This window comes from Arvicanthis niloticus, chromosome 6 (assembly GCF_011762505.2).
Source record: "Arvicanthis niloticus isolate mArvNil1 chromosome 6, mArvNil1.pat.X, whole genome shotgun sequence".
Classification (NCBI taxonomy): domain Eukaryota; kingdom Metazoa; phylum Chordata; class Mammalia; order Rodentia; family Muridae; genus Arvicanthis; species Arvicanthis niloticus.
In genome coordinates, this window is record NC_047663.1 from 36,918,453 (window position 1) to 36,938,897 (window position 20,445).

General features: G+C 39.7%; 1 protein-coding gene across 1 annotated transcript in view; it reads left to right on the forward strand.

Annotated features, from left to right (window-relative positions):
• The first annotated feature begins 13,885 nt into the window (after positions 1-13,885).
• The window catches only part of Usp32 (ubiquitin specific peptidase 32), a 148,257-nt gene continuing 141,697 nt past the window's right edge, over positions 13,886-20,445 (forward strand). Inside the window, exon 1 of the mRNA XM_034505184.2 lies at positions 13,886-14,152. Within this exon, the coding sequence (XP_034361075.1) occupies positions 14,095-14,152 (58 nt within the window). The 5' untranslated portion in view covers positions 13,886-14,094. The remainder of the gene's footprint in view (positions 14,153-20,445) is intronic.

The following is a 20,445-nucleotide window of genomic DNA, read 5'->3' on the forward strand; positions in this document are numbered from 1 at the left end:
ATGAGAAGGGGAAGAAACAAACAAGTGCCATGTTCTTTCAGGATTGGAAATTTCGGAAATGGTGGTGTTTTTTAAAAGCCAAGTGGGGGAAAGTAAAGGTTACTCTGTAGCATGCATCATTCTGTGGCTGGAAAAAAAAGCCTTTTAAGCTTTCTTCTTATGTCTTCTTTTCTGTACTTTAAATACTTGAATATAATTATAATAGTCAGTATTGCCTACCAATTATGTGTCTGCTTCTGTTGACTGACTTCTCTCTCTTTAGTTTTTGTTGTTTTCTTGCTTCTTGGCATATATAGTATTTTATTTATTTATTTATTTTTAGTATTTGCTAGAGTGTGCCATCAGTAAGGGTCTGTACTTTATAGACTTGTCTTAAAGACTATAGGTGTTATTGTTTTTGTTTGATTGAAACAGGGTTTATACTGTAACTCTGGTTGACCTGGAACTATGTAGGCTGGTCTCAAACTCATAAAAACACACCTGCCTCAGACTCCTGAATGTTGAGATTACGGGCAGGAACTATTGTCTTCAGGTTTTGCCCTGAATTTTATTATTTCTGGTTACTGCTTTTGGGTTTAGTTTGTTTATAGTTTTCTAAGACCTTGAGATGTATCACCAATTTTTTTTTTTTTTTTGAGGTCTTAACTTTTTTTCTTTTGAGACAAAATCTCATGTAACCCAGGATGGCATCAAAGACTTTATTGTAGTTGAAATTGGACTTGAACTCCTGATCCTTGAACTCCTACCTCCAAAATACTGAAATTACAGGTATATACTACTATGCCCAGCTTTTAACTTTTTAATAAAAAGCATGCATAGATTAAATTACCTTTGTTGTACCTGAAAGATTCTGATAACTTGTGCTTTCATTTTCATTTGGTTATAGGAATTATTTTAAAAATGTTTAAAATAATATGTATTTTAATTGTATCTGTGTGTATTCAACAGAGACCACAGGCATTAAATCCCCCAGGAGCTGGCTTTACACTCAGTTTTTAAGTGGTGAAATGTGGGACCTGAACTTGTGTTCTCTGCAAGAAAAATGCCTGCTCTTATCAGCTAAGCTATCTCTCTCCAGAACAGATTCTATGAAATCTTAAAACTTCTTCCTTGGGTTTCCCAATGACCCAATGTTCATATAAGAGTCTATTGTTCACTATCCAAGTATCTGCATAGTATTTGTGGTTTTTCTTGTTACTGATTTCTAGTTTTATTCCACTGTGATCTGATAAGAGATAATACCTTAAGTCTTTATTTGTTAGACATAAAATATGGTATATTTTAGAGAAAGGTGCATGTGTCACAGAATACTGCTGCTGTCATGTATTCTTCAGATGTTGGATGGAACTGTTTTTGTACTTATGTATTAAGCTCCTTAGATCTATGGTGCAATTCAACTCTCAAGTTCCTTTGTTGGGTTTTAGTTAATGCCTATCTATTGATGAAACTGCCTATAATTCTATTATTCCATCAGGACCAATTTTTTTTTTTTTTATGCCCATTGGTGTTAAATTTTTATCAGGTTGAAGCTTCAGTGTTTGGTTTACATATATTTACAATTTTATCCTTTCTCCTCTCTCTTCTCTCTCACCTCTCTCTCATCTCTCCTCCTTTCTCTGTCTCTCTCAGTCTAGAATGGCTTGGAACTTGCTATGTATCTTAGGCTGGCCTTGAACTCATGACAATCTTCCTGTCCTCAGTCTTCCAACTACTGGGATTGAGTTACTGTTCCAGTTTTGTAGTATCTTCCTTTTCCCAAAAATATTTAAATTATGTGTATGTGTGTCAGTATATATGTCACAAGTGCAAGTGCTCATGGAGGCCAGAGGCAGTGGATCTGTAGCTATAGGCAACTGTGAGCCTCCTAAAGTGGATGTTGGAAACGAAACTCAGGTCCTCTGGAAGAACAGTATACACACTTTTAACTATTGAGCCATCTCTCCAACCCTATAATATCTTCTTTATGAATTGTTCCTTTTGTTAGTATATACTGGCCTTCTTTATGTATTCTAATTTTGTCTTTGTCTACTTTATTGGATATTAGAATAGCAGCTATACCAGCTTGCTATAAGATCCATTTGCCTGGTAAATTTTATCTCAGTCTGTCTTTACCAGTGAGTTGAGTTTCTTAGGAACAACAGATAAATGGACTTTTAAAATCTAGTCAACTAGTCTGTCTTTGTGTGTGTGTGTGTTTCATCAGGTAGGCCCACTGGCCTGGAACTTGCTATGAAGATCAGGCTGGCCTTAAAGTCAGAGAGAGCTACTGGCCTCATACCTGTGCATTTTTTAAATGAGGAATTAAGACTATTTGGGATTATTATTTACAGTGTATATTAGTTACTTCTGCTGTGATAGGATACCCTGAAAAAAAGCAACTAAGGGAAAAAAGGGTTTATCTTGGCTTATATTTTTAGAGGTGACTGTCAACCATGGTGGAGTAGGTATGGCAATGGAAGCATGAGGCTTGCCTTGCAGTAACGAAGCAAATTATCACATTTCCTGAGCATACAGGAAGCAAAGAAAGAGAACAGGAAGTGAGGTGAGGCTATAAAAACCCCCAACACACCCCCCAAAGACATACTTCCTCCAGCAAGGCTCCATCTTTAAAAGGTTCTCAAACCTTTAACATTCTCAAAATAGTGTCACTAACTGGTAACCAGGTATTCAAATGTATGACCCTAAGGAAGGAGATTTCTCATTCAGTTACAACACAGAATAGAGATGTTTGTTAATTCTTGCAATGTTCGGTTACACTTATTGTTGGTTGGATTATATTTCTTCCTATTTGCACTAGGGGTTAATTAGGTAGTTTGTTGGACATGATGGATTCTTTCCTAGTTCTCATATTCACCTATATTCTTTTCATGAAATGCATTTTTTGTGTGTTCTATGATTAAGATTTTTTTCCTGTTTATGATACCTTTGTGTATTTTCTGCATTGCTGGTTTGGGTACCAGGAATTGCTTTCGTTAATGATCATCTTAAAATTTCCTTGTTTCTCTGTCAAGCTTTATCTTTTTTTTGAGGTCATGCTATGTAGCCCTGACTGGACTGGAGCTCAGTATGTAGATCAGGTTGGTTCTGTAATTCACAGAGACCTATTGGCCTTTGTGAATTATACTGAGTTTTATTATTACTGAGTGCTGTGATTAAAGCACCACACACAGGGAATTTTAAATGTTTAAAAAGTGTGTGTGTGTGTGGACATGTGAGTGTGGATGTGTGTGTGTAGACAAACACTATTCATACAAAAATAAAACAAACAAACAAAATGGAGGACATGAAAATGCAAGAGGTATAACAGGAGGAGTTATTGGGGGCCTAGAGGATGGCTATGATCAAAATAAATTGTATACATGTACAAAATTATCAAATAACAAAAAATGTTATAAAAAGACAGCCTTAGGGCCAGTGAGATGGCTCAGCAGATAAATCAAGCTTGATGACCTGAATTAATCTCTGGGATCCACATGGCAAAGGTGAGAAGACTTCTGTAAAACTATACTCTGACCTTCCCAGGAGCATTAGGCAGGAGAATGTACACTCTTCTGGCTCCCACTGACATCAGGCACTAATATGCACCAAAATATATACAGGTAAAACACCCACTTAAAATTCTATTTATTTATTTATTTATTTATTTATTTATTTATTTTTGGTTTTTCGAGACAGGGTTTCTCTGTGTAGCCTTAGCTGTCCTGGAACTCACTCTGCAGACCAGGCTGGCCTCGAACTCAGAAATCTGCCTGCCTCTGCCTCCCAAGTGCTGGGATTAAAGGCGTGCGCCACCACAACCCTTAAAATTCTATTTTTAATGATGTGCCTGTGTGTATGTGAATGTGAGTGAAGTGCCCAAGGAGAAAGGTGAGGTGGAGCTGTAGTTACAAGTAATCTGATGTGGATGTTGGGACCTGAACTGTGACCCTCTATAAGAGCAGTTGACCTCTTTAGTTGCTGAGTCATATCTTTAGCCATAATAAAAGTTTAAAAAAGATTTATTACTGCTGGGCATAGTGGCTTTAATTTCAGCACTGGGGAGACAGAGGCAGCTGGATTTCTGTGAGTTTGAGACCAGCCAGGTCTACACAGTGAATTTCAGGACAGCTAGGGCTATGTAGGGAAACCCTGTCTCAAAAAAAAAAAAAAAAAAAAAAAAAAAAAAAAAAAAAAAAAAGACTTATTGGTAATGAAAAATACATAAAATCAGATAAATCTAAGAAGTGGAATAAAAAAACAAAGAATTTAAATATAAAGTCAAAACACTACTAAAAGTTAACATTAAGAAAATGGAGGATTCACGGGATTGTTCATGGAACTTTGTCTATTGCCTTGCTTGTTCTTTACCTATTTGTATTTTTTGTCTTGTTCCTTGACTGTTTGCATCTATTTTATTGCTAGTTCCTCAACCTAGAACTGACCTTAATACTTACATGTAATTAAAATGGTATAAAAGCAAAAAGGAGGAGGGGGAAATGGGATAGGGGATTTCTAGGGAAGGGAAATGAAGAAAGGGGATGACATCTGAAATGTAAATAAATAAATAAATAAATAAATGGTGAAAAACAAAACCAACCAACCAAACAAAACAAACAAACAAACAAAAAAAAAAAGAAAATGAAGGATGGGAAAGAAAAAAGATTACTCAATAATAATAATTATATAAACAAAATTAGATACATAAATGTACAAAGAATAAAAAATAAAAACATAAATCCTTTACAAATATAAGATTGAGCCAGGGAGATGGCTCAGGGGGTAAAAACACAGATCATACAAGCCTGAATACTTGAATTTATTCCCTAAAACCCAAGTAAAAAGCCAGATTCAATGTCATAAATTAGTAATTTTTTTTTTTTTTTTGGGTTTTCTGAGACAGGGTTGGGTTTTTCTGTGTAGCCCTGGCTGTCCTGGAACTCACTCTGTAGACCAGGCTGGTCTCGAACTCAGAAATCTGCCTGCCTCTGCCTACCAAGTGCTGGGATTAAAGGCATGCGCCACCACTGCCTGAAGTATAAATTAGTAATCTTAACAATTCCATATTGAGATGGGAGGCAGAGACAGGAGACTTGCCAGCATAGCACAGCAGCAAAAAACAAGAGAGATCCTGCCTCAACAGGGAGGAATGTGAGAACCAATTCCCGCAAATTGCTTTGTGACCTCTACAAGTATGCTGTGGCATGTGGGTACCTGTAACTTACATACATATAATAAAAATAAAACTTCAAAAGGTCAAAATGTTAACTAGTATATAATAAAAGGGCAGGAGAACATAGGCACAATAAAAAAAATTTAAAGTGTCCTTTCTGGGTCTTTGAGGAGTAGCGGAGGCTTCATGTGTATGATTTGAATTTGTAGACTTTTGTCTTCACTGTTTATGCTGAGGTTCTTGTGAAGTATCAGATTCTGCCAGGGTTTTCTTCACTTTAGTCATTTCGTCTTTACTAGGGATATACCGGCTCATGCTTAGTTTTGCAGTCTATTGGCTGGATTCTCCAACTCTCCCAAGACTGTCCAGTTTGAATACTCTTGGATGGCTTTTAGGTTCTAGCCAGGGTCTGACAATTGAGTACATTGGGAATACAGGAAACAAACATAGTACTGAATTCTGTACAGGAAGACTTGTCCTGCACTTTGAAAATGCACTAAGCTTTACATACTCCATCAGCTGAATAAGGCTGTTATGTAACAGCCCACCGGAGCTTCAGCGTTCCCAGTCTTTACAGAAGTGAACTTTGCAAAGGCCTCAGACTCAGGCTACTCAGTTATTCCCTGGGTAGGACTACCTCTCCCTATATGCTTCACTTCTTGAATCAATCCTTTGGCCTCCTGAACTTACCACTAGTTAATAAGTGGTTCTCCCACTATCTACAACTGGTTCCCAAGGCTGTCTTTTACCCTGGGGTTGTGGCAGGTTGAGTTCAAGCTCCTTGACTTGTGATTGCTCCTTATTCTTATACCCAGCTAAGTTCAATGTTCAATATGTTCTCCTCCAAGATGGCACCAAGCCATAGTCCACAGGATTTTGGTTAAAAAACATTCAGGAAGAAGGTAGGTTGTTACTACCAGTATTTGTGGAGACAATTTCTCTTCCCCTTGAGCCTCTGAAGAACTTTTTGACTGATTTAATGGCTAGAATGCAGCAGAGGTGATGCTGGGTTGACATCAGAAACTCAGTCTTAAAGGCAAGGCTGTGCCCCACCCCCTATCTCTCTCACCTCAGCAATCTAGTCATAATGTGGTGAGGCATGAGGAAGCCCAGTAGGCAGTTGTTCTAGATGACAGCTTCAATTATAGTTTCAGCTGACAACCAGCATCAAGTTTACAATTGATTCCTAAGACCCCAGTTCCTAGTTCTTGACCCATCACAGCTAACGGAACACCACGGAACAGTGGTTGGCTAACCCCAAAGAGTCTTGTTCAACTGGAGATTTATAAGTAAAATAAATGTTATTGTTTTAAAGGTAATTTTTTGTGTGCAGCAATGATGATTCAGAATACCACAGCAGGCTGGGCGGTGGCGCATGCCTTTAATCCCAGCACTTGGGAGGCAGAGGCAGGCAGATTTCTGAGTTCGAGGCCAGCCTGGTCTACAGAATAAGTTCCAGGACAGCCAGGGCTACACAGAAAAACTCTGTCTCAAACAAACAAACAAACAAACAAACAAACAAACGAATACCACAGCAGAGAATCACAGATATACTCATTTATATAAACAAAGAATTTTCTATTAGAATGTGATTTTGATTTCAGAGGTAAGATTAAGCTGGATGTTCCCATTTATGCCTGTGATCTTAGCACTTGAGAGGCTGAGACAGAAAGACTGCCATGAGTTTGAGTCTAGTCAGTATTATAAAGACACTGTCTCAACAAACAAACTAAAAGGATAAAAACTAATGCTGCAGCATCGAGGATGAAGAAAATTCTGTTCATCTATTGGGACATGTGCACCTTCTGAGAGTCAACTGCTAGAATGCAATGTCCTTATATCAGTGTATAAGAAATTTTAGTTAATAAATGTACACAATGACCTGTTAACTACAATTAAATCATGTCCTTTTTATTTTTTCATTCTTTATGTACAGAAACTAGATGATTTGGAATAATTTAGCAGCTTTTAGCCAGAAAGAATACCCATTAGGAGAGTGTCTTAGGGTTTTTTGCTTGACAATACACTATGACCAGAAAGCAAGTCGGGGAGAAAAGGGTTTATTTGTCTTATACTTTCAGATAATAATCCATCACTGGAGGAAGTCAGTAAGCAGCACCCCTCCATGGAATTGGTATCAGTTTCTGCTTCTAGGTTCCAGCCTTGCTTGAGTTCCTGTTCTGATTTCCTCCAATGATGGATTATGATCTGGAAGTGTATGTCAAAAATGACAGTATATGGTCAGAGCTCCTAATCAGGGTACAGTTGTTTTGGTGGGGGATATTTGAACCCCCCCCTTTTTGTTTTTGTTTTTGTTTTTTTTTGAGACAGGGTTTCTCTGTGTATCTCTGGCTGTCCTGGAACTCACTCTGTAGACCAGGCTGGCCTCGAACTCAGAAATCCGCCTGCCTCTGCCTCCCAAGTGCAGGATTAAAGGCGTGCGCCACCACAGCCCAGCTTGAACCCTTTTCTTAAGGACTTTTTGGAATAGTATTTATGGAATACTATCTTAAAATTTTTGAATGGATTGGGTTGTGAATGCTATCTACTAATGTATGCAAAAGCTTGGGTTTTAACAATGTCCTCTAGTAACATCTAGGTTGAAGTTCATGCATAATGAGAAACCTAATTTCAAACTTTATTATTTATCTTTTAGACAAGTTAAATTATGATTTAAATTATGATTTAAAATCTCATTTTATGATAATGTTCCATAAATGTCTTTTACAAGTAGCAGTGCATATATATGGAACATCTGACATTATGTCAGGTGGCTTTTTTTTTCAAAACTGGTTGAATACTGTTACATCACATGAGTTATCTTAAAAGGAGTGTAAACTTAAACAACTTTTTAAATTTTTTAAGTAGAGAAATTTTTGGTAATAATCTATCTGTATATTTATATTTTCTCATAATTTTGTGGGAGGGAGTGGTAGTGAGACAAGGTCTCAGGAAGTCTAGGCTGGCTTCAAGCTCCTTAAGTGGCCAAAGTTGACCTTGAACTGCTTATCTTCCTGCTCTGTCTCCTGAGTGCTAAGATTATAAGTACACATCAATCACTATGCTCCATTTTATCAATTCAACTTTTAAATACTTTAATGCTGTTCCAATGGTCTTATTTTCTTCAAGCTCACCTAATTTACCCTAATAATGACAATGAGTACTCGTATAGCAACCTGAAAGGGTAATTTTAACATCTGTGATCTGCTACAGCTGTTGAATAAGAAGATATTAAAGTTTGTGGTGCGCCGGGTGGTGGTGGCGCACGCCTTTAATCCCAGCACTTGGGAGGCAGAGGCAGGTGGATTTCTGAGTTCGAGGCCAGCCTGGTCTACAGAGTGAGTTCCAGGATAGCCAGGACTACATAGAGAAACCCTGTCTCGAAAAAAACCAAATAAAATAAAATAAAATAAAATAAAAATAAAGTTTGTGGTAATAACTCTTCCTCAATGTTTCCACTTAGGTGATAATTTTTCTTGGTCTCAGCCCCAATTTTGTCATTTTCATTAACAAGAATATACTTCTCTGCTATGAGTCCAACTTGCTCTTCAAGATGGCATTTATTTCAAGTAGCATTACAAAATATGTGATCTATTCTAGAATACTTAGATATGAGTGGACCTGGGCATCTTACTGTCTTACTCATCTTTTTATATAAGTTTTGTGTGTGTGTCTAATACACACACACACACACACACACACACACAAACACACACACACACAGAGACACAGACACAAAACCTTCTTCTGGGCCTGGCAAGATGGTTCATTTGGAAAGGTACTTGTCACCAAGCTTAACAACTTGTTTGATTTTGGGAATCCACATGGTAGAAGGAAAGATCTAACTCTCAAAAGTTGTCCTATGACTGCAACAGACTCAACAGAAGCACCATGGCAGAGTCAGGTTTACATGCACACACACACATGCATGCACAAAATTTAATCAGAAAATTTTTTTTGTATTCATTATGATTTAGCACACAAAAATTTCTTTATACATATTAAAATAAATTACTTTCAACATTCATACTAAATGTTAGAGCAGTGGGAAAATACTGAGTAGGTTCAAGTGAAGGCTCAGCCAACATCCTCTTTTTAACATTAATTTCCTTCCTCCTTTCTAGGAAACCCACATTTGATTCTCTCCTTTACCTTTACCAGAGTACTAGAACTTACACAGAATTCCCAAACAAAAGGTTTTTGTCCAAATGCTATTTTCTGGCTTTTTTTCATTTTTTGTCTGTTTTTTGAGACAGGGTTTCTCTATGTAGCTCTGGCTGTCCTAGAACTTACTCTGTAGACCAAGCTGGCTGCCTCTGCCTCCCAAGTGCCAGGATTAAAGGTGTGAGCCACTACCACCTGGTTATGTCTTATTTTCTAGCTTTTAAGAATCTATTTAGAGGAAAACACTAGGATCAATTGAGTTTTGGATGTTAATTATTGTATCAAGCAATACTATCAATAAAAAAGTTCACCTATTATGTAACTTAATTTCCTAAGTCCTTTAAAGATTCCAGTTATTTTTTCTGTCTTTACTTCCACTGGAATTACCTGGAAGTTTGCAAATTATAGCACAACCACTGGCTGTTAAATGCCGTTTTGTAAATGGGAACATATCTGTCTCAGTTTTTTCATAGGTGCATGTATGCCACATGTGTAGGTGCTAGTGGAGACTAGAAGGCATCAAATTCCCTGGAGCTGGAGCTACATGGGTGGTGAAAACTGAACTCAGGTCCTCTGGAGAGCAGGAAGTGCTCTTAAACATGAAGTCATCTTTTGTGGTCTGATAATTTGTTCATTATTATGTCCTTGAGTATCAGGTTAATTGTTTTCTTGTTGTTTTTGAGACAGGTTCTTACATAGCACAGGCAGGCCAAGAATGGATTTAGTTAAAGATGACCTTGAACTCCTAATTCTCCTACCTTGACCCACCACGTGCTGAGATTGTTCAAGTGTAGGCCACATACTCCACAGCAGAATAGTTACTGATCAAGAAGAGATTCAGAGTCTAGGAAGGAAAAGTAATTAAAAAAAACAAAATACATGCACTGGCTTTTTATGCATGTTTAAAAAATGACAATCTAAAAAGAACTAGGATCATTGTATATATAAAAAATATGAGATACAGGAATGAATGAAATTAAAAAAAAAACCATGCAATTTAATATATAGACTACCGAGGATGTATGTCAGAGTACAATATTATATACATGGAAAATATGGTGTGTGTGGAGTCATGAAAAACGCCTACCTTAGGGAGTAAGACTCAGTGAAGCAGTGCAGTTTACACTGTAGACACTTGAATATCAATCTTAAAAATGGTTTTTGGAGACAAGGTCTTACCATTTAGCCATGGCTGGCCTGGAACTTAGAATTCCTCATACCTTTGCCTCCTGAGTGCTGAGGTTAAAGGTGTGTGCTACTGTACTCGGCAGAAAATATTTTTTGAGATATATTATCTGCACAAAATAGCTGAAATGATGTATTACTAATACAATTATGAGTGTCCATCTTCAAGCTGTGTAAGCTATAAGGTAACAAGTCCATAATACTGAAAATCAGTTTACTTACTGGATAGTCAGACTTCATAGGGCACCAGCCTCTCTGGCAGTCAAGTTACTCATAGATCAGGTTCGTCTACCCCTCTTTATTATATTGTCTTTTCTATATTATAGTTATGCTTCTTTGGCAAGTACTAGAATGACTCTGACCTCCTCTTATGCCATTCTCCAGGAATACAAACTAAGGAACATTGTCATTTAGGTTGCCCACTCAGAAGCACAAATGACACACTAATCTCTCATGCTTTAAATCTTTGTGCGGATAACCTTTTCACAGGCATGTAATTACAGCTAAAGGAATGGTTTCCTAAGTACAACTTAATGCTTAAAGTGAGGTAGCTGGCCAACTCTTCCATGGATTAAGTGAAATTGAACAAACTAAATGATTAATAGAATTCCTTCAGCGTGACAGGAAGACTTTACATTTTCTGCATCATCAAACATAAGTATTGTATCAATTTTAAGTTATAGGGAGATGTTTAACATTTGACTATATGACTTGTGATACAAACCAGGGGCAGGTTCTTATCTCAGCTTAACATTTAAAATTCTCATCAGATAACCATTCTCACTGCTTTCTCCAATAATGTGTAATTTAACTCAAAGGGATTAATTTATAATAGAATGAAACATTTTTATGATCTTCAGGAGAAGCCAGGCATGAAATATAAGAATAAAAGTTTTTTGTATATATTGTGTTTTGAGACAGGGCATTGTTATGTTCACCAGACTGGCCTTGAACTTTGTGATTCTTTAGCCTCTATGGCCCAGGTACTGGGATTATAAGTGCAAGCTGACACTCCCAGGAAAGGACAAAGTCTTGAAAGTTCCTGTGTGTTAGCATTACTTTAAACTTGACTAAGTTTTCATCCAGTCTTCCCTGATGTTTTTGTGGTAACAAGACAAATGCTAACAACAGTCCCAGCTTTCAAGTCGGGTAGTGCCACAAGGGGAGAAAATGATTTGCTCTGAATTCACTGTACTTCAACTGTGCAGTTATACACCAGACCCATGCTTAGTAAAGTGAGATCATCTTAGTGTACTATTTGGTAGAGTGGTAATGCATACTGTCTCTTGCATTTGAACTCTTAAGGATCTTTGCTCCTCATAGATGACATCTTTAGTTTCCCTTCAAAATAACCTAATTCAGAATTCATACTGTACAGGATGACTGTTTTGTCCGAGGACACACTGAACGGATAACATGGAAATTAAAGGGTTTGGAATATATCCCCAACCTCCTGATTCACGGGCTTTTAGTAATACAACTAATCTCAGGTCTTATTAACTGCCTCAGAGAACTGGAAAGGGCAGTGTTGTGACTAAGGCTGCCACGCTGTAGATCTGGTCTGCCAGGTAAGGTAAGTAGACAAATACCTTTCTCTGGCAGGGCATGTGACAATCAGTAGGCTCCAGGAACTGAAATCCTTTTGCTGGCCCTAAATTACCTAATTGGCACCTACAGTCTACTCTAATCCAAATAGTTATTTTGTTCAATGTTGTTTCCTTATTGAGGAGCCACATGTTATAACTTTCATGATGAAGACAGATACAAATTAGAGTTAAAATGAAAGGAAATTCTAACCAGGTATGGGGCCCATGCTTCCAATATCTGGAGGCAGAGGCAGGTGGATTGCCACAAGTCCCAGCCCAGCCAAATGCTAGAACTTGTCTCCTGGCCCACCCCACCCCGCAACCCAGAAAAAGGAAATGGAAAAAATTCCATTGTATTTATACACATTTTGTTTACTATCTGATGACATTTATTTTTAAAATTTTGACTATTGTATATACTATAATATATAGTATATATATTATATACTATATATTAACTATTTTATATATATATACTATATATAACTATAATATATAGTATATTATTTATGCACTCAGTGCTATAAACACTGAGTGCATAAATAGCTGTTCACACACCCCTTTAAAGACATACTTGGGAGTATGTACTCAGAAATGGAATTGCTGAACCAAATGGGGAAGCCTGATATACTACAACACAATGAGGCATGTTAAGTGAAATAAGCCAGTCACAGGAGAGATGTAGTTGCCTTGAGGAACTAGCATTACTGTTGAGTGAAAAAGTTTCAGTTCTCTACTAGATCAAGTAGTCCTGAAGATAAACTAAGGCTGCATAACGATGTGAATGTCCTTAATGCTACTAAATTCACACTTTAAAATATACACAATATGTACTTTAAAGCAAGCTACTCTGTCTTGAACTGTCTCGTTTCTAGAGGGCAAGTGTTTGGCTGAAGCATGAAGGCGGCAGGGCTGGGTGAGGTGGTGCTCCTTGTAGAACAGTACATGGAAACTGAGGCATGCGAATCTCCAAGTTCGAGGCCAGCCTGGGTTACAACGCAGAACCCCGCGTCAGAAACAAACACCCAAAACAACACATCCAAGGCGGCTTAAAAATTTGGGGGGGGGGGGGGGGGAGGCCGGCAATTGGTTCAGAGGGAAGGAGATGGGCCGACATAATGGCTGGGCCTCTGAAAGAAACGCTAAGGCAGCCGCGTCCGGAGACTAGGAAGGCGCAGAAAGTAAAATAATTCTGTGGCAAGGTTCACTGCCCTTAGGATCCATCTACTAAAAGGAAAAAATGGTATCTTCTCAGAGAAGCCTTGAGATTCTCATCTTCCACTGCAGCCAACATCCCCTGAACGTTAGGGCTTTCCCGCCTGCCCGCTCCTTGGTCGCCCGCACCGCTGTCCTCAGACCCTGCTCCCTAATATTCCCCGAGTCTTCCAAGGTGGGCCTCGGCCACCGCAGCACCAACCGTCATCGCTCCGGCCCCGCCCGTCGAACGCCAGAACGTGGGGGCGGGAAGAACCGTCCTCCGGCGCCCCAGAAGTCACTGCCCTCTTGGCCAGCTGAGCGCCGCGGCGGGATTCCAGGCCTAGGATTGGCGGGAAGACGAGGATGACGCGCTACGTGAGGCGAGGCCGCCCCGCCCCTGCGCTCCTGCGTGCTGTTAGCGTGGGGTGGGGCGGAGCGTGGCCCCGGGCGGCCATTACCCGGAACAGTCCCGGGCCTCGGGTCAGGTGACCCGCGGCGGTGCTGGCGGGAGGGGGGGGAGGACGGAAGGGAGGAGAGGAGGAGTGAGGAGAGACGCGAAGGGAGGAGAGAGAGAGAGAAGGGCGGAGTAGGAGGGAGGGGAAGGGGGCGGGGTGGGAGCGGGTCACGTGACTCGGCATGGAGGAGGCGGTGGCGGTCGGGAGGAGTCGCTGGGGCAGAAGCCGCACTTGTTAGTGTTGGGGGAGGAGGGGGCCGGGGACGCCGACACCGTCAGCCGGCGACGCCGCGAAGAAGGCGGGAGGGGGGTGGGGGCGAAACCAGGCTCCGACCCCCGGCCGAGGGGATGAGGGGAGCATGGGCGCCAAGGAGTCACGGATCGGATTCCTCAGCTACGAGGAGGCGCAGAGGAGAGGTGAGGGGGAGGGGTCTAGTGAGCTGCGGGGAGGCCAGCGCCGAGCGCCCGGGGGTGGGTGCCCGGAGGGAGGGGAGGCTGGGGCGTGGGGTGCCTGGCGAAGGACCGAGAGGCCAGCCGTGGGAATATCGAGGGCAGGGAGGTGGAGGGAGGAGCGGTGTTTGGGAATTGGGGCGCTAGGGGAGGGGGCGAAGCTTTCGGCAGTGACGGGGGTACCGGGCGCTGGCTGGCCATTGCCGGTGCGCTCGGGTGGCGTTGTTATCTTGTCTATGTGCAGGGAAGCCCTGACCATCGCTTCTAGGGTGGCTCAACCCTTCCAGGCCCCCTCATCTTTCAGTGCCATTTTCTCATATCACTCTTTCATTAAAAAAAAAAAAAAAAAAAAAAAAGAGCCTCTGACAACATCCTAATCTGGTTTTTAACAGCTTTGGCTGGAGAAGAGAAGACAGGGCGTTCTGTTTGCTCCTGGAAGTGCTTTCCTATCAGGGAACCTCTGGTTTTCCCAGGGTCTTTGCCTCTCTGTTGAGGGCGATGACCATCCTTCCATTTACTACCGCCACCCCCTATGACCGGTTGACTTTGATTAAGAACGACCTGAAGTGAAGTTGTGTTTAAGGTGAGACGAGAGAGACTTAGACAGCTGATGTTGCCGTAAGACCTTGTCTTAGGTTTCCTCTCCTCGGACATTATCAGACGGTTTTGGTATACTTGATTCCCAGTTCTTACTCTCTCGCTCCCTTAAAATGGCATTCGGAAATCCAGCATTGTGATACTGTGTTACAGCTCCCTTCAGAGACTGGCCTTGCTGTCAGTCCTAGAATGCTGCTGCTCTTGGCTCTGATTCACACTGTGTTGTTAATAGCCCCAACCCCCTACCACTTACTCTGATACAGTTGTCGGTTGTCGGTGTAAAGCTCATGCTAACTGGAAGTGTCTTGCACAGTTTATGGCCGGAATGTGACTTAATTTTTCATGACTGAGATTTGAGAGTTTGTCTGTGTGGTATTTGTAGTTCTCTTTGATGTTTAATGGATTTTCTTGGTAAGAAGTGAAAAACATTAAGCAGCTTAGAGGCCAGACATTATTGTTAACAGATTTCTAAGACCTAAATAAATAAATAAATAAATACAGCCATGCACCAGGTGTTTTTAGTGGCTTGGGATAGAAAAGGCATTTTAAAGTGAGGATTTAGAAGTGAGATCTAGTTCCTATACAAGGAGAATTAATAAGTTCATTGGACCCACTATGTAATAAGCAGAAAATAAGATACAGAATTATAGCTGCATCAGTTTTGGACTGAGCAGAATAGCGAAAATAGGCCTTTTAGTGGCACTTACCATATCAGCATGATGATTATTCTTAAGTACAATCTTACTTGAACTTTATCTCTCTGTTTCAGTATGAGAAATATTCCAAATTCTTGATTTATTTCCAATCCTAGTAGACCAGTCACTTCCTGAGTGCTGTTGAGCTTGACAGGTCTGGGGGCAATTAGTCTATGGCTTACATGGCATGAAATAGGGCACAGTCAAATGATTTACAGCTTTGCTTAGAAGTGTTCCTTAAGTTTAAGGGTGTGAATACCAGTGATATACCTGGTGTTAAGAAGTTCTAAAATTAAACTTTATTCCAGTTCTTGTTGATTTCGTTTATATCAAATTAAGATTATATATTTTGTTTTTGTTTTTCTAGATAGGGTTTCTCTATGTAGGCCTGACTGTCTGGAAATCATTTTGTAGACCAGGCTGGCCTTTAACTCAAAGATTCACCTGCTTCTTCCTCCCAAGTGCTGGGATTAAAGGCATTCGACACCATGCTCTGCAAGACTGTACATTTTAAAATATAAACGGAATCAATACATTTAAAAATGATCTGGTGAAAGGTTTTGTTTAATGTGCTATGAAATGTGCCTGTGAAATTTTAAAATTTATATTTGAAGAAGTAGCAAAGTATGAATTAAAGTCTTTGTAAAGGTTGTTTGAATGGGTTTGTTTTGTCAGTTTTGCTGCAGGGAAATGAAACCAAAGAGGAGCAAATTGATAAAGTAGTTTCTAAGTGTAAGCTGGGGTATGTTTAAAACAGGCAAATTAGGTGTCAGACTTCAAGCTACTGAATAGATTTGAGAATCTTTTGGGAGCGCCTGAATAAAGTAGGTGCTAATACCTGCATCAGTTTTATTGATCTGTTTACCTTGTGTAAGGTGTGTTGGGGCAGACAGGATTGCATAAGTATAGAACAAGCTTCATAGAACTATTTGACCCTTTGGCTTTAATTTAAATAAGCACTGCCTGTAGTATACTGTCATGCATTAATGCAAACAAGAGATTTCAGGCAGTTTATCTAGTAAAGTGGGGCCTTGAATGCAGTGTTAGTGACACATGACACTGGACCTGAGTGAGAGGCCAGTCTAGTCTATGTCTGAACCTCTAGAAATTAGGATAAATTTTGGGTTATGTCCTGTTTTGCCTAGATTGCCAATTATTTCTACTTTTATTTTCTGAAAGTAGCTTTAGACATTTTTCAGAAGATGGATTAGTAGTAGCTTTTATTTTTGGTTGATATAAATATCTTGAGTAGCATACAAGAGGCTTATCTTTTTATTAAAATATTTGTATTTATTTGTATGTGTTTGCTTGCTATAGTGTATATATGTAGGTCACAGGGCAGTTTTTGGGACTCAGGAGTCAGTTCTCCATCCACTTTATACCATGTGGATCCCAGGGTGTGACCTGAGGTATCAGGTTTGACAGTGAGCACCTTTACTGACCCAGGTTTACATTTTTTTCCCTTAAATTACTTATTTTTATTTTATTGAGCATTGTTTGGTGTTTTGCCTTCCCCCTTCTCTTAAAGAATGCATGTGATATCTAGGGAATTATGCCTTTATTAATGGATACTGAGAATTTAAAAGCTTTGCTTGACATGTCTTTATTTTACCATGTTATATCAGTTGATAACTTTTGTGTGTGATATGTATGTATATTGTTTAGACGAAATCTAACTGTAGCCTTTGTCCTCCTGAAACTCACTATACAGACCAGGATAGTCTTGAATTTACATAGATCTGCCTGCCTCTACCTGCTAGTGATGGAATTACAGGTATTTACCAACAGGCCTGGGTTATAGTTTATGCAGTCTCAATTTTTCTCTCTCTGTCTCTCTCTCCCCTTCTCCCCCCACCCTCACCCCCCCCCCGTGTGTGTGTGTGTGTGTGTGTGTGTGTGTGTGTGTGTACATACATGCACTTGGATGGTTAGGCTAGAGGACAACTTCAGGTGCCATTCACCTTTTTCTGCTTTTCATCAGTTTGGGGCTCAGTGACTAGGCCAGTTATGAAAAGTCTCAGCAGTATCCACCTCCCCAGCACTGGGATTACCAGCACAGGCTACCATGTATAGCTTTGTTACTTGAGTGTTGGGGATGGGTCCTGTACTTTCATGGCTAGCACCTAACACTTGAAGCTCGAATTTTTTTTATTTTTTTATTTTTTTTTTGACAGGGTCTCTATGTAGCCCTGGCTGTCCTGGATTACTATATAGCTATATAGACGAGGCTGGCCTCAAACTCACAGAGATCCACCTGCCTCTGCTAAATCCTAAGATTAAAGGTGAAGCCTGTACGGTTTTTTGTTGTTGTTTTGTTATCTTGTTTTTTGAAGACAGTTTGTCTGTGTAGCCTTGGCTATCCTGGAATTCATTCTGTAGACCAGGCTGGCCTTGAACTCAGAGATTTGCCTGCTCTGTCTCCTGAGTGCCAGGATCAAAGGCCACCACCACTGGGCTAAAACTTGTATATTTTAAAAAACGTATTCTAAGCCCTCACAGCACAACAATTATAAAAACACTGGATGAGGATTGGGCATAGTGGCATATGACTAATTCCAGCACTCAGGAAGCAGAAACAGGCATATCTCTGTGAGTTTGAGGCCAGCTGGTCTATATAGTGAATTTTAGGCTAGCCAGGGCTTCACAATGAGCCTGTCACAAAGAAAAGTTGGGTGATAAACATTTTAGAATTCAAACTGAAGTTGAATTTTCCATAATTATTTCTTCTCTGCACCTTTTTCCTTTCATCTTTGTAGAAACAGGATTATGCTTTCTCCCTGTTTAAATCAAGAATTGACAGGTTTAAAATACTGTTAGCCAGTGATGGTGTGCCCCTTTAATCCCAGCACTTGGGAAGCAGAGGCAGGTGAATCTGAGTTCTAGGCCAGCCTGGTCTACAGAGTGAGTTTCAGGACAGCCAGGGCTACACAGAGAAACCCTTCAAAAAAAGGTTTTGACTGTATAGAGAGCATTGATTTCTTAATTTTTCCTTTCTCAGTGCTGAGACTCTAACATTGGACCTTTTGAATCTAGGCAGGGCCCTACCCTGGAGTGACTCTTCTAGCTCTTGCCTTTTTGATACAATCTTATATATAGTGAAGGTTGGACCTGAATTTGTTATGTTACTTAAACTGGCCTTTAGTCCTTGGTCTTCCTGTATACCTAACCTCCTGAGTGCTAGGATTACAGGTTGAGCTACTGTATACAGCTGTGGAATAACTTTTTCTTTTTTTCTTTCTTAACACAACCAACTACTGCCTGTCTTAAATATGTTTTTAATTGTAATAGAATTGTATCATTTTTCTTTTCCAGACCCTCCTACATTCCCCTTACTCTCAAGTTCATGGCTTCCTTCTTAGATTTATTGTTATGTATATGTATGCATGCCTGCATGCATATCCTGTCAAATTTGGTATTGTTTATATGTGTATGGTTTCAGAGCTGACCACTCTATTGAACCAATAAAAGGGCTTATCCCTGGGAGAGACTAATTCTTCTCACAGCAATCATTAGTTACCTGTAGTTCTTTGTCTAGAGGGTGATGGGGGAGGTGGACAGACAGAACCCTATGAAATTTTCTCCTTTCATGTTAACATTGATATTGCCATTGTTCTGGTACTGTTTATGCAGCCATTTCTAGGCGCAACTGTTTTACAGCTGACTTGCTGATATTTTGGTGCTTACAGTCTTTCCCTTTTCTTGATGCTTCCTGAGCCATGGATGTAGAAGCTATGACACATACGTTTGGACTGGGGTCCCCATGATCTGTTGTGTTCAGTTGTGGATTTCTGTGTTTGTCTTCATTTGCTATAGAGAGAGGATTCTTTGATGAGGGGTAGTACCTACACTTATCCAGGAATGGTAGCTCAGCACAGATTGACATTTTAATGTTTCTTTGTTCATATATTATTTTACTAAACACTGGCTAAAAAGAAGACACAGAAAAAAACCAAAAGATAACTAAATCACTCTCTGTAGGATTAAATGGCCTGGATCAGTAATTTTCACTAAAATGGGTATGTAACATATCCATAAGTAGGACTGGAGAGATGGCTCAGTGGGTAAGAGAACTGGTTGTTCTTCCAGATGTCCTTAGTTCAATTCTCAGCAGCCATATGGCTCACAACCATCTGTAATGTGATCTAATGCTCTCTTCTGACATACAGGTGTACATGCAGACAGAGATACATAAAATAAATTTTTAAAAAATCCATAAGAAGTGGTAATAAAACATCAGAGCTTTAGTTATAATTTGAAATATTTAGTAATGTACATAATTATGAAATAATATTTACATATATCATTTATAAACTACTGATATATAGTATCTTTAGTATATTTATAATAGTATCTTTAGTATTAAAGAGATGTAGAATGTGGGTAAATGGCCATGATGGCTTGGACGTACTACAGCACTGTACTCATTTTCTTTTTTTTTTTTCCTTTTTTCTTTTATATTTTATTTACATTTCAGATGCCATCCCCTTTCCCCATTTCCCTTCCCTAGAAAACCCCTATCCTATGCCCCCTTTTCCTTTTTGCTTTTATACATTTTTTAAAAATGTTAATCAAAGGCTTTATAAGTTTGGTAATGCTCAATCAGAAGTGTAACTCAATACCCAACCTAGATATATAAACTATCTTTGACTGGTGGAGACACATGAACATCTACCTCCATGCTCCCCCCACCCCCATCACCTAGCTTCTCCTCTCCATCTTCTCTCCTTACTCCATCTCTTCCTCTCGGTACTCCTTCCCCCTTAGCTCCTCCTACATATCACCCTTCCTGTTAAAATAAAACTTTTTTCTCAAAATGCAATTAGAGCATAATTATTCCTAATTGTACCAGTGAGGTACAAGATAGTCCTAATACCCAGTCCATCATTTTGTTGACTAACCAGAACCTCTGTCATCTCTCCTAACTAAAACACTTAGTTTTGAACCTGGCTTTTTTCTTGGCTTTAGAAT